The following is a 13,957-nucleotide window of genomic DNA, read 5'->3' on the forward strand; positions in this document are numbered from 1 at the left end:
ATATATATATATATATATATATATATATATATATATATATATATATATGCAAACAAGCCTGAATGGTCCCCAGGACTATATACAACTGAAAACTCACACCCCAGAAGTGACTCGAACCCATACTCCCACAACTGGTATGTACAGGGACGCCTTAATCCGCTTGACCATCACGACCGGACATAAGGAAGTGATAGCCGAGGCTATATGAACCACTTCCCCGCCGGCACTCGGATGGTAATCTTGGGCATAGCATTTTATCAAATCACCTCATTCTTTGGGGCACACGTGAGGAACACAAATGCAAACAAGCCTGAATGGTCCCCAGGACTATATACAACTGAAAACTCACACCCCAGAAGTGACTCGAACCCATACTCCCACAACTGGTATGTACAGGGACGCCTTAATCCGCTTGACCATCACGACCGGACATAAGGAAGTGATAGCCGAGGCTATATGAACCACTTCCCCGCCGGCACTCGGATGGTAATCTTGGGCATAGCATTTTATCAAATCACCTCATTCTTTGGGGCACACGTGAGGAACACAAATGCAAACAAGCCTGAATGGTCCCCAGGACTATATACAACTGAAAACTCACACCCCAGAAGTGACTCGAACCCATACTCTATCACTTCCTTATGTCCGGTCGTGATGGTCAAGCGGATTAAGGCGTCCCTGTACATACCAGTTGTGGGAGTATGGGTTCGAGTCACTTCTGGGGTGTGAGTTTTCAGTTGTATATAGTCCTGGGGACCATTCAGGCTTGTTTGCATTTGTGTTCCTCACGTGTGCCCCAAAGAATGAGGTGATTTGATAAAATGCTATGCCCAAGATTACCATCCGAGTGCCGGCGGGGAAGTGGTTCATATAGCCTCGGCTATCACTTCCTTATGTCCGGTCGTGATGGTCAAGCGGATTAAGGCGTCCCTGTACATACCAGTTGTGGGAGTATGGGTTCGAGTCACTTCTGGGGTGTGAGTTTTCAGTTGTATATAGTCCTGGGGACCATTCAGGCTTGTTTGCATTTGTGTTCCTCACGTGTGCCCCAAAGAATGCGGTGATTTGATAAAATGCTATGCCCAAGATTACCATCCGAGTGCCGGCGGGGAAGTGGTTCATATAGCCTCGGCTATCACTTCCTTATGTCCGGTCGTGATGGTCAAGCGGATTAAGGCGTCCCTGTACATACCAGTTGTGGGAGTATGGGTTCGAGTCACTTCTGTGGTGTGAGTTTTCAGTTATATATATATATATATATATATATATATATAGACAGAGGAGGCAAGACACTGGCCTCATCCTTCAATAAAGCAATTAGGGATTTTCCTAGGGCTGACAACCTAGTCCGCCTCCCCAAACACACCAAACACCACCGAGGCAGACCAAGTACGACAATCAGCGACAACAGAAAATTAGGTACCCAAGTCAGCAAGAAAATTGAAGAGGGCAATACAGTCGGGGCACTCAGGTTGATCACAAGTGAGGACAAAATTTTGCCCAGGGAAGAAACCACAGCCCAAGCACTGAGAGAAAAACACCCCCTCAGGGCCGTAGGTGGACCTCCCCCACAGGTCAGACTCGCCCCTAACCAGGAACCTCTCGTCCTCCGGGAGTCAGAGGTTTATAAAGCTATCGTTTCATTTCCCCCGGGCTCCTCAGGAGGCTACACAGGGGTAAGACCTCAACATGTGAAGGAAATGGTGAACCCTGTTATTGGCCCAGCTGCAGAAGCGCTCCTGACAGAAATCACAACGTTTGTCAACAACTGCCTCGCCGGGTTAATCCCTGATGAAATCAAACCATTCTTCTTTGGTGCATCCCTATGTGCCCTGAAAAAGAAGGGGGGAGGGATCAGACCCATTGCCGTTGGTAATACCCTTCGCCGCCTAGTGGTAAGGGCTGCTGTCAGAAGTATCCGAATGGAAGCAGCCACCATGCTGCAACCCAACCAGCTGGGGTTTGGAGTCCCCCAAGGCTGTGAAGCAGCGGCTCATGCTGCACGAGCCTACATTAGCTCTCTTACTGAAGACCAGGCAGTAGTAAAATTAGATTTTAAAAACGCTTTCAACTCGGTCAAAAGGGAAGCAATCCTCACTGCAGTCCAGGAACATTGCCCAAGCATTCTCCCGTTTGTGTCAGCAGGCTACAGCAAAGACTCAACCCTCCTGTTTGGCAAACATGAAGTCACCTCAGCAGAGGGAATTCAACAGGGTGACTCACTTGCGCCGTTCCTCTTTTGCATAGCGGTTCGAGAAATTACAACCAGACTGTCCAGCGAGCTCAACATCTGGTTCCTGGATGATGGCACTCTGGCAGGCACACAAGATTCCCTGCTAGAAGACCTACAGCTGGTGAAGACACGGGGGGAGTCCATGGTTCTCGTTCTTAACCCCTCCAAGTGCAAAATTATTGCATCCAGTGAAGTAATCATTAGAGCAGTGAAATCAGTTCTACCAGAAGCCTCAGTCGTTAAACCTACCGACAGCACACTACTCGGAGCACCTCTGGGCCACAATGCCATTGCTGCAGTCCTTGACGAAAAGTTTAGAGACCTAAAGAGGATGGAAGAGAGAATTGGGGACTTGGACTCCCACGATGCCCTCTACCTTCTCACAAAGTGCCTTACCTTGCCCAGGCTAACATACTTCTTAAGGTGTGCACCAACTTTTGGCAACCCACTTCTAAATCAATATGATGAGCTCCGCAGGTCAATATTCAGGAAGGCGCTCAACTTAGATTTAGATGACAGTCAGTGGGACCAAGCAACACTACCAGTGAGATTTGGAGGGATAGGCATACGAAAGGCAACTGAGGTAGCACTTCCAGCATTCTTATCCTCATGTACAGCAGCCAACGAATTGGTAGGGCAGATCCTACCAGAGCGTATGAGAGAGACAGCGGGAACTCATGATCAAACGTTCATCGAAGCAGCCAGACAATGGGACACCATTGCACACCCTCAACCCGACCACAAGTCCCAAAAGACCACAAGTAGGCCCACTGGGATAGCCCCATAATGGAAAAGACTGTCACAGCAATGATTGACAACGCTGATGCTGAAAACAAAGCCCGCCTCCTAGCGGTAACAGCACCCCACGCCGGGGATTTTTTATTTGCTGTGCCCAATGCAGCCCTGGGAACTCGCCTCAGTCATGACGCTTTCCGCATTGGAGTTGCCCTTCGCCTTGCCGCCCCCATCCTCACCGAACATAGGTGCATCTACGGAACTGCGATGGCAGACCAATATGGTCGTCATGGTCTGGTATGTCGTAAATCACAGGGTCAAATTGCAAGACATGAAGAAGTCAACGACATCATCAAGAGGAGCCTCGCCACAGCCCACTGCCCGGCACAAAGAGAACCACACTTATCCAGACCTAACGACCCTCAGAAGCGCCCTGATGGGGTCACCTTGCTACCTTGGAAGGATGGTAAGCAAGTGGTATGGGACTACACGTGCGCTGCCACACTGGCCAGTACCTACCTCCACTACAGCACATGTGAAAGCGGTGGTGCTGCTTCTTTCAGGGAATCGCAGAAAATTATTAAATACAGAGGTCTAGCACACTGCTACAACTTTGTTCCAATCGGCTCGGAGACCCTCGGTTCGTGGGGAAAATGTGCATTGTAGTTCCTGAAGGAATTGGGGGACAAATTGATCAGCGCTACAAAAGACCAGAGAGCAAAAAGTTTCTTGTTCCAGCGCCTCAGTGTTGCGATTCAGAGGGGAAATGCCTGTTGCATCTTGGGCACTAGTCCAACTTCAGAGGAATTCGAAGAAGTGTTTGACTTGCAACAATGATCGAACCCGTCTGTGACATTCATCAATGTTTCCCATTGTTGTGTTTTTCAAGAGATCCATAACCTTTAAGCACCTTTTTGCATTATTATTTTTGTATCAACCCAGGTATATCTTGTAACCATCAAATGCATAATAAAGCATAAAAAATAAAAAAGGAAGGGGGTGGTAGGAGAAAAGCACACAGAAACTGTATTGGAGGGGATCTAAACATTCCCTCTAATGCGTTATGCATGGTTTCCTCCGAGGCTATGGGTCCCCCTTCTTCCAGCTAGAGGTGGTACTCCCTTCCATATTTTATATATATATATATTGTTGGGGTTTCACCTCTCTATTCTTACTCTGGGGTGAGCAATTGTTATGCTCAAGGTCACTCACCGTAGCCCTGCGGGTCTTCACTCGATCCTCACGGCGCCACTGCACACCAGGAGAGTCTCCCAGTCAATCTTAACGGCCTCTTATTAAGAAAGAGTGAGAACACGACTCGTTCACTTGATTGTCATGTGCCCTCCCCAACAATCGGGCTCTACGGTTAACCACAAGGTCGCCAACTGGTGTTTTAGGTGGCCAGTAACACCTCAGTGGACTGGTGAAGTCAATGGTAGCCTTGGCAAGGTCACACTCAATAGATCAGGAATCCAGGCAGGTACTTACTGTTATCCCTCTATGCTTTCAGTATAATATAGCCACAAGATCAATGGAGATGATAAAAACACAATGGTAATTTTGTATTTTACTTAAAATGTAGGAAAGATGTCACAAGGCCAAACAATAACGAATAAACCAACTGATCCTGACGCGGTCGGTAATTCCCACGGTTAGTATGCGATCACTAAGTGGCAACACCTGCCCTCCTTGTCAAATGTCAAGAACAGCTGATCGCCTGGCCTCCGCGCGCGAACGCTTTTGCTTGTTTCCTAGATTCACACGCGCTGTTTCTTTAAGTTCTCCAATATTACTATAAACTGGCACACTCGATATTGGCACAATAGCACATATCACTTAGTTACACTATACTCAGGCTCAAACAGTCGTTTCTACAATCAATGCTATAATGATTCACTGTAATGGATTTCACTGCCCTTCATTCAATGACATATTATAAAGTATTAACACTGGAGTTTTCAGTACTTTCTCTCGTGGGCGATAACGCAATAATTCACTGTATTCACAAATGGCTAATCACTGCATGAACATAGCATATATAATGTAGATACATCAAATATCAATACATGGAAAATAAATAGTTTCTGGGCACACAGCCTAACTTCCAAATACTGGCATAATATTATATATAATTTACCACTATATGTTCATATCAAAATCTATAGAAAGATATACACAACACAGTAAATTTATCACTTGTTCCTGGTGCCTGTACACACCAATAATCAACATGAATATTACAAGTACTCTTGATAGTACTGTCTAGCACACTGGTGCTTTACCGTGACATGGGTGAGACTTGCTCACGACATATAAAATCCTCAGGCTAGATAATATAGCCGAATAATATAGCTAACTAAAGGGGAATGGGGAGGGAACTAGAAACACCTACTTCACCCTATCCTCCGATGAGAGTCGAGATGTAGCTCCTGGTCCTCGTGTCGGGAACGCCCCCACACGACACGTCGTCGTGTCCTACCAGAGCCTCTCGTCGTCCCACCGTTTAGCGCGTCGTCTCCGTGCCCTCTTTACTGCAGGTCCGTGCTCCTTCCTGACTTCTTGAAGGGTTGGAGTCGGTCTCCTGGCCGTCGTCTTCTCCCAACAACGGCTGTCGCCTACGTCTCAGCTACAGTCGTCCGGATTCCCCAAATAGTCCTCTCCTTCCTCAGCTACCCAGTGGCTCTGTCAGCCACTACGCTGTCACGAACTGGTGAACTGCCACAGACGTCACATACGTCACTGCACGGCTTCACTGCTTCTGGCACAGTACCTGACTGGAGCACTTGTTGCTCAAATAACCGTCAATTCCCTCTTCTGGTTCAACACATGAACTAGGGAAGACTTCTCAGAGTACTGGCGGACTTCAGGTGACGCGTAAATCCACGGGAGCGGGAAACAACTGTCCAACTGACAGGACCAACCGTCGCACGTCCGACCTCTATGACGTGTCGTGTCTGACTGATGGCGCCAGCCCGGCTCGCGGGCCGGACCCCCTTCCTTCGTGACGTCACTTTCGCCACGGGAGGTTTTCATTGGCTCCCGGTGCCACACTGCTGTCGGTGACCAATCCGGTGCCACTGACGTCACACGGTTTTAGCGGGAAATCAGGGAGGCAAGCGCCATCTTGGCTCCCTAAAGGGCCTATACCACAGGCCAAAATATTACTATTTCACAAATTTCTCGGCTCTCCGAGAACACTTCACTCTCTCCCATATATCAAATTGTAGCCTGCAACGTAGAGAACGCTTGGGAAAAGTAGACATGACTCTTACTGCAGGCGTGGGAGAATTATAAGGGGGGAACTCCGTCACATACCCCTCCCCTTAAAATAAGAGTCATGTCTGGTTAGTGCATACGGGATAGGGCATCCGCTACTACGTCGTCCTTTCCCTTGATGTGCTTGACCTCGATCCTTGTCAGACTCTCAGTGTCGGTGAGACGGGCCCCAACCGCCCAGGACCACTTTTCTTCCTCCTCCGGGAATTCTCGGTCCCCCTGTACACACAGAACCGTCTTCCGCTGGGGTTCTCGGGTACTCGTTCCGTCCTGCCTGGCGGCTCTTCCTTCCACATTGAAGAAAGGTCTCAGGCGGTCTGCGTGACACACCTGTTTCTTTCGGGGTCCATCCGGCTTCCCAATCTCGTACGACACTGGACCCAACCGTCGCAGCACTTGGTATGGTCTCTTGAACCGCATCTTGGTCACCTTACCTTTACCTGGAAACACAACCATTACTCGGGATCCGACCTGAAAATCCCTTTGCGCAGCTCTCCTGTCGTACCACTCCGACATCTTACGTTGCGCCTTCTTCAGGAGTTTCCTAGCCAGTTCCTTCGCTCTAGTGAGACGTTCTTTGAACTTCTGGACATATTTATTCACCGTTCCCACGGTCGCTCCTGGTGTCCATCGTTCCTTCATCATGGATAGCATGGCATATATAATATAGATAAATGGAAAGTAAGCCTTCTCAGGACCCACACGTCCTCCTTCGGCCTCACTAACCAATTCGGGGAACTCCTCCTGCTGCAACTCTCCGAGACGCGTGCGGTTTATCCCTGGAGAACTGGTGAGGGTCACTTGCAACTCACCATTCAGGCTACCTTCGCCCTCCACTCGTTCTCTGGGTCCTACGCAGAGGTGATCTGTTCCCAGGCTGTCAATCGTTTCCTCAGCCCCATCAGATCCACAACCTCCTGGTTCTTCGCGTTGTCTCGGTGCCACAGTACAAACTGGGATCGCCACTGGTGCGATTCCCTTCTCGTCCCCACAGGCGTTCAACTCTTCGCCTGTCTCCTTGTATTGTTTTAGGCACTCTTCGCCTTTCACAAGATTCGGAAGGACATATCCTCCACACGCGTCATTCCCCAAGATGACCTGCGCCTCCATCTTGGGCATTGATGTACAGACTCCCACCACTAGGGTCTGGCAGCCATAATCGGAATTTAAAGTTACCTGGTGTAGGGGCACACTCACCGGGCCTCCCACAGTGGTCACACTTGCCACCCCCACACTGGTACTTTCGTAACCCTCGGGGAACAGGGTTTCACTCACCAGGGTGAAGTCAGCCCCGGTGTCTCTTAGCATCTTCACGGGGATGGGGTCTGCGACCCCTATCCTTACGGTTCCTTGACACATGAATGGGTGAACTTTCTTCTCCCCATTCAGCACGGGTTCATCCCGCACTCTCTCGGCCCTCTGGTCCTCGAACATCACTAAAGCAACGTCTCCCCGCTGCTTAAAGCGTCTGCATTCCCGCGCGACGTGTCCGAATATTCCGCAGTTGTAGCAGCGGACTCTCGGCGGAGACCATCCACCACTGCTCGCCTTAGCACTGCCTCCAGAGGCCGTCGCCCCCTGTGTCTTTCCCGCACCACTTGTCGTTTCCTTCGTTGCAGTAACAACTTCCGAGCTCTCATCTTGGCTCTCCTCTATCGGCTCTACAGCACCTTTTGTTCCTCTGACGTCCCATCTCGAGCGGTGGGACTTGGGAGAACTCGCTTCTGTCCTCCATCCATTCGTCCTCCTATAATTCCTACTGCTTCCGGAGTACACGGGTGATCGGTGATGTCCCTCTCGGCTTGGGCGTAGTGCTTCCTCTAACATGTCGGCCCGGTCGGCTGCGGCCCTCAGGTTCTTTATGTCCGCCTCCTTTATCCTCATCCTGATCTCAGGAGAGAGCACGGACATAAACTTTTCCATGGCTATCAGTTCCTTGACCTCTTCGACCGACCTCGCTTCTTCAGAGTCCAGCCACTTAAGGAGCTTCCTTTCTATGTACCTCGCCGTCTCCGCATACGATTTTCCTGGTGACCGGGTACATTCTCTAAACCTCTTTCTGTAACACTCTGGCGTGAGCTTAAAGGAACGGAGCACAGCTCGTTTTACCACATCGTAGTTGGTGCATTCCTGGAAGTCGAGCATAGTGAAGGCTTCACGAGCTTCACCTGTGAGTCTTCCTTGGACTAACTCCGCCCTCGGCCACCTCTTCATAGCAGCAACTCTCTCAAAGTGATCGAAGAAACTTTCGGCTTCACTAGGCACATAGACCGGCAGGTCTCGTTCCCTCACTCGTCGGTCTTCCTGTGGCGGCGGAGCAGGTACACCGAGTCCTAATTCGGCTCGCTTCAGCTCTACCTCCTTGTTGGCTTCTATTTCCGATTGTCTCAACCTAAATTCTCGCTCGTGTTCTTCCCGGCGTAGCTGTGCTTCTCGCTCTTGTTCTTCCCTGCGTAGCTGCGCTTCTGCTTCTCGCTTTTCTCTGCGCTGCTGTGCCTCTCGTTCTTCATTGCACTGCTGTGCTTCTCGCTCTTCTTTGCGCTGCTGCGCTTCTGCTTCTCGCTCTTCTCTGCGCTGCTGTGCTTCTGCTTCTCGCTCTTCTTTGCGCTGCTGTGCTTCTGCTTCTCGCTCTTCTTTGCGCTGCTGTGCTTCTTCTCTCCTCAGCTGCGCTTCTCGCTCTTCACGCTTCAACTGCAACTTCATTATTTCCAGCTTTATGCTGTGCCTGCTGCCGCTGGATCCCCTGCTGCTTCCACCAATACTCAGGTGTTCACCCACACTGGCAGGTGTTTGGGGCCGTTCTTCCCCCAAAGCTTCCTCTCGAGCCCTGAGCTGAGCCATTATCTCTAGTCTTCTTTCTGCCACCCTGGCAGATTTCAACTTTATTCCGAAATGATCCGCTATAGCCTGTAACTGTGCCTTGGTGCACTCTTCCAGCACCTGTTCATCTCGAGTGTCAATAAACTTGGCTACTTTATCATCCTCCATCTTGTGCTATGAGTGATAACCTGCGCCTGATCTCTAACACCACTGCCAAGTACCACTGCTGCAACCTTTACTCCGATCGAAATCCTGGCGAGGTCGCCAATGTTGGGGTTTCACCTCTCTATTCTTACTCTGGGGAGAGCAATTGTTATGCTCAAGGTCACACACCGTAGCCCTGCGGGTCTTCACTCGATCCTCACGGCGCCACTGCACGCCAGGAGAGTCTCCCAGTCAATCTTAACGGCCTCTTATTAAGAAAGAGTGAGAACACGACTCGTTCACTTGATTGTCATGTGCCCTCCCCAACAATCGGGCTCTACGGTTAACCACAAGGTCGCCAACTGGTGTTTTAGGTGGCCAGTAACACCTCAGTGGACTGGTGAAGTCAATGGTAGCCTTGGCAAGGTCACACTCAATAGATCAGGAATCCAGGCAGGTACTTACTGTTATCACTCTATGCTTTCAGTATAATATAGCCACAAGATCAATGGAGGAGATGATAAAAACACAATGGTAATTTTCTATTTTACTTAAAATGTAGGAAAGATGTCACAAGGCCAAACAATAACGAATAAACCAACTGATCCTGACGCGGTCGGTAATTCCCACAGTTAGTATGCGATCACTAAGTGGCAACACCTGCCCTCCTTGTCAAATGTCAAGAACAGCTGATTGCCTGGCCTCCGCGCGCGAACGCTTTTGCTTGTTTCCTAGATTCACGCGCGCTGTTTCTTTAAGTTCTCCAATATTACTATAAACTGGCACACTCGATATTGGCACAATAGCACATATCACTTAGTTACACTATACTCAGGCTCAAACAGTCGTTTCTACAATAAATGCTATAATGATTCACTGTAATGGATTTCACTGCCCTTCATTCAATGACATATTATAAAGTATTAACACTGGAGTTTTCAGTACTTTCTCTCGTGGGCGATAACGCAATAATTCACTGTATTCACAAATGGCTAATCACTGCATGAACATAGCATATATAATGTAGATACACCAAATATCAATACATGGAAAATAAATAGTTTCTGGGCACACAGCCTAACTTCCAAATACTGGCATAATATTATATATAATTTACCACTATATGTTCATATCAAAATCTATAGAAAGATATACACAACACAGTAAATTTATCACTTGTTCCTGGTGCCTGTACACACCAATAATCAACATGAATATTACAAGTACTCTTGATAGTACTGTCTAGCACACTGGTGCTTTACCGTGACATGGGTGAGACTTGCTCACGACATATAAAATCCTCAGGCTAGATAATATAGCCGAATAATATAGCTAACTAAAGGGGAATGGGGAGGGAACTAGAAACACCTACTTCACCCTATCCTCCGATGAGAGTCGAGATGTAGCTCCTGGTCCTCGTGTCGGGAACGCCCCCACACGACACGTCGTCGTGTCCTACCAGAGCCTCTCGTCGTCCCACCGTTTAGCGCGTCGTCTCCGTGCCCTCTTTACTGCAGGTCCGTGCTCCTTCCTGACTTCTTGAAGGGTTGGAGTCGGTCTCCTGGCCGTCGTCTTCTCCCAACAATGGCTGTCGCCTACGTCTCAGCTACAGTCGTCCGGATTCCCCAAATAGTCCTCTCCTTCCTCAGCTACCCAGTGGCTCTGTCAGCCACTATGCTGTCACGAACTGGTGAACTGCCACAGACGTCACATACGTCACTGCACGGCTTCACTGCCTCTGGCACAGTACCTGACTGGAGCACTTGTTGCTCAAATAACCGTCAATTCCCTCTTCTGGTTCAACACATGAACTAGGGAAGACTTCTCAGAGTACTGGCGGACTTCAGGTGACCCGTAAATCCACGGGAGCGGGAAACAACTGTCCAACTGACAGGACCAACCGTCGCACGTCCGACCTCTATGACGTGTCGTGTCTGACTGATGGCGCCAGCCCGGCTCGCGGGCCGGACCCCCTTCCTTCGTGACGTCACTTTTGCCACGGGAGGTTTTCATTGGCTCCCGGTGCCACACTGCTGTCGGTGACCAATCCGGTGCCACTGACGTCACACGGTTTTAGCGGGAAATCAGGGAGGCAAGCGCCATCTTGGCTCCCTAAAGAGCCTATACCACAGGCCAAAATATTACTATTTCACAAATTTCTCGGCTCTCCGAGAACACTTCACTCTCTCCCATATATCAAATTGTAGCCTGCAACGTAGAGAACGCTTGGAAAAAGTAGACATGACTCTTACTGCAGGCGTGGGAGAATTATAAGGGGGGGAACTCCGTCACAATATATATATATATATATATATATATATATATATATATATATATATATATATATATATATATATATATATATATATATATATATATTTATATATGTATATATTTTAGGTGAACGATCATAAGCAGTTAGGTCACAGCTGAAAGGATTCAGGTTTCATTCTCGTGGTTGTACGGAAGTTTGGGCAATGTTTCCCTTTGCCTAGTTTCACCTAGGAATTAGGCAACTATTGTGGATTGTTTCCTGGAGAAGGTCAATAGTTAACTGTTCAATAGTTAACCAATAGTTAACCGGGGGTTCTTGACAAGTTTGACAGGTTTCAATTCCCTACCTATGGTAAACCAAAAGGTGAACTACTTTAGTATAGATTAAGTTAATTTCTCTGAAAAGTCTTAAGGTCCAAACTGTATGTTTTATTTTATACTGTTAAAATTTTATGCAGAGTAACACATCATTAAAATAAGTTCTTAAATCTCTACAGGTAGTGAACATGCTGGTGAGTGAGCTAAGCCTTCGCCTGCAGGATGAGACGGGGATTCTCAAGGGCGCCACCATCAAGCACTCCGGCAGTGCTTATGAGAACCTGGCCATTGATAAAAATGCTGATTTTGACTTGATCCTAGAGCTCGGGAAGCCTTTCGTCAGTGGAAACTTTCAGGTAGGCTGTATTATCTAGAGAAACACTGCGACGGCCACTTCGTGTGGTTTCATGCAACACATGTACATATAAACCCTTACACGGTTCCAGTCGCTATCTGTCTCTTCCTCCTGTGCTCTTCATCCCTGTGGGTTTACAATATTTTTTTTTGTGTGTGTGTGCTATGTGGTAGGACTTATAGATAACTGCCAATTTAAGGGTTAATACTATGTATTTTAACAAGTTTCATCTCTATGGCTGTCTAAATATTTGTAGAAGAAGCTAGCTATTACTGAATGAAAACCACTGTTTATGATCCCTGACACAGGTAGCTTGTAGTTTTAATATTGTATCTCCTAATATACCGGAAACGTTTCTGATATGAATGCTGCAATTACTTTTATTCCCTGTCTAATGTCCTTGTTCAATAAAACTATCTATTAATTATTGTTATAAATTAAAACTAAAAAAAACTAAAAATCCAAATACATAGTTCCGATTAATAATATTTATTTATACAAAAACTAAACTGGTTATATTGTGTTGTATACCTTCATTTTAGAACACTGACATTTTTTTATATGACCACACTAATCAGGAAAAGAATTTCAAGGACACCTTAAGCTTAACAAGAGATCAAGTCTTAAATTTAAAAAATGTTTGTGTTGAAATAATAGTTAATAGCTAATGACATGAGGCTACTAATATGTAAGAAAGTAGCAGAGAATATAAATGTTTATGCTGTGGAATATGAGCTCTGAGTGTAAATTAAAAGAAATGTAACTGCAAATGCTTAAAAATAAGCTTGAACGATAACCAGAATAACCTCTTAATTTTATTTAGGATTATATTATTATATCATTAATACTGTAGTGTAAATAGAATACGAGATGGGTACCCAGCATATTTTTTTTATTGCAGGTGGGTCCAGGTGTGGATATAATTCAAACCCCACACATAAAGAAACTGGCAGATGCACTATGCATACCACTGAAACCACTTTTCAGAAAATCTATGGTTTAAGGGATAGTTCCCCCAGATCGGATATATTTAAATGTCACAACAATTTAAAAAAAAAAGATAGAAAAAGCAGCATTCGAAAAGCAGCCCCCACTCGCTTTCTCTCTCTCTCTCTCTCTCTCTCTCTCTCTCTCTCTCTCTCTCTCTCTCTTGTTTTTTTAATTCATTAGGAAGTGAGTTCCATATGAGTTCCTTTTTATTTCTATTGTACTGTTTGCACTAATTTAATCTGACTCATATAATATGAAAGAGATATGTATATTTGGTGTGATGCCCATGGGTTCTATTACATGTATGAAAGAATAGTTTCAGATCAGGATTAGAATGAAGGAACAAGGATTTGTAAGCATAAAGATCACAAAAAATATGTGAATTCAGTGCATGATTAGCATGCTTAGGGAGTTAAACAGAGGGGCTGTGTGTTCTCTGAAGACAGTTTGTTATTTTTCTGATTCCAGATTTTTGCGGGGGTAATAATGAACTTGAGGTAGTTTGCAGTGGTTCAAACCCTTGTACAGATACAGCATGTTAGATAGGGATAGATTAGTATAGTGTTGGAATAGCTAAGCGGGGAACATAATATCTCATTTTTGAGAATATACTAACAGTTTTAGATTCTGCTTTTCTCTGTGTTTTGACTGTGAGCACTGAAGTTAAGTCTCTGTCTATGTATGGACCAAGGAACTTTCCCTTATGTTTACTATTAATGTGGATATTGTCTATGAGAAGGGGAATTTGGTTTGATGATTTTCTTCCAAATAAAATGTAGTAGGGCTTTTCTATGGTTTGTGTGAGTTTGTTG

The 13,957-nt window shown here is 46.6% G+C and overlaps 1 protein-coding gene across 4 annotated transcripts in view; it reads left to right on the top strand.

Annotated features, from left to right (window-relative positions):
* Positions 1-13,957, top strand: part of LOC123750961 (uncharacterized) — a 335,999-nt gene that overhangs the window by 167,203 nt on the left and 154,839 nt on the right. For 3 of the 4 annotated variants that reach the window (XM_069333325.1, XM_069333336.1, XM_045733062.2), the window contains exon 3: positions 11,980-12,156. In XM_069333325.1, the coding sequence (XP_069189426.1) occupies positions 11,980-12,156 (177 nt within the window). Of the gene's footprint in view, positions 1-11,979; positions 12,157-13,957 lie in introns of those variants that run through there. The other variant, XM_069333315.1, reaches the window with a different exon arrangement.

The sequence above is a fragment of the Procambarus clarkii genome, chromosome 4 (genome assembly GCF_040958095.1).
Source record: "Procambarus clarkii isolate CNS0578487 chromosome 4, FALCON_Pclarkii_2.0, whole genome shotgun sequence".
Taxonomy (NCBI): domain Eukaryota; kingdom Metazoa; phylum Arthropoda; class Malacostraca; order Decapoda; family Cambaridae; genus Procambarus; species Procambarus clarkii.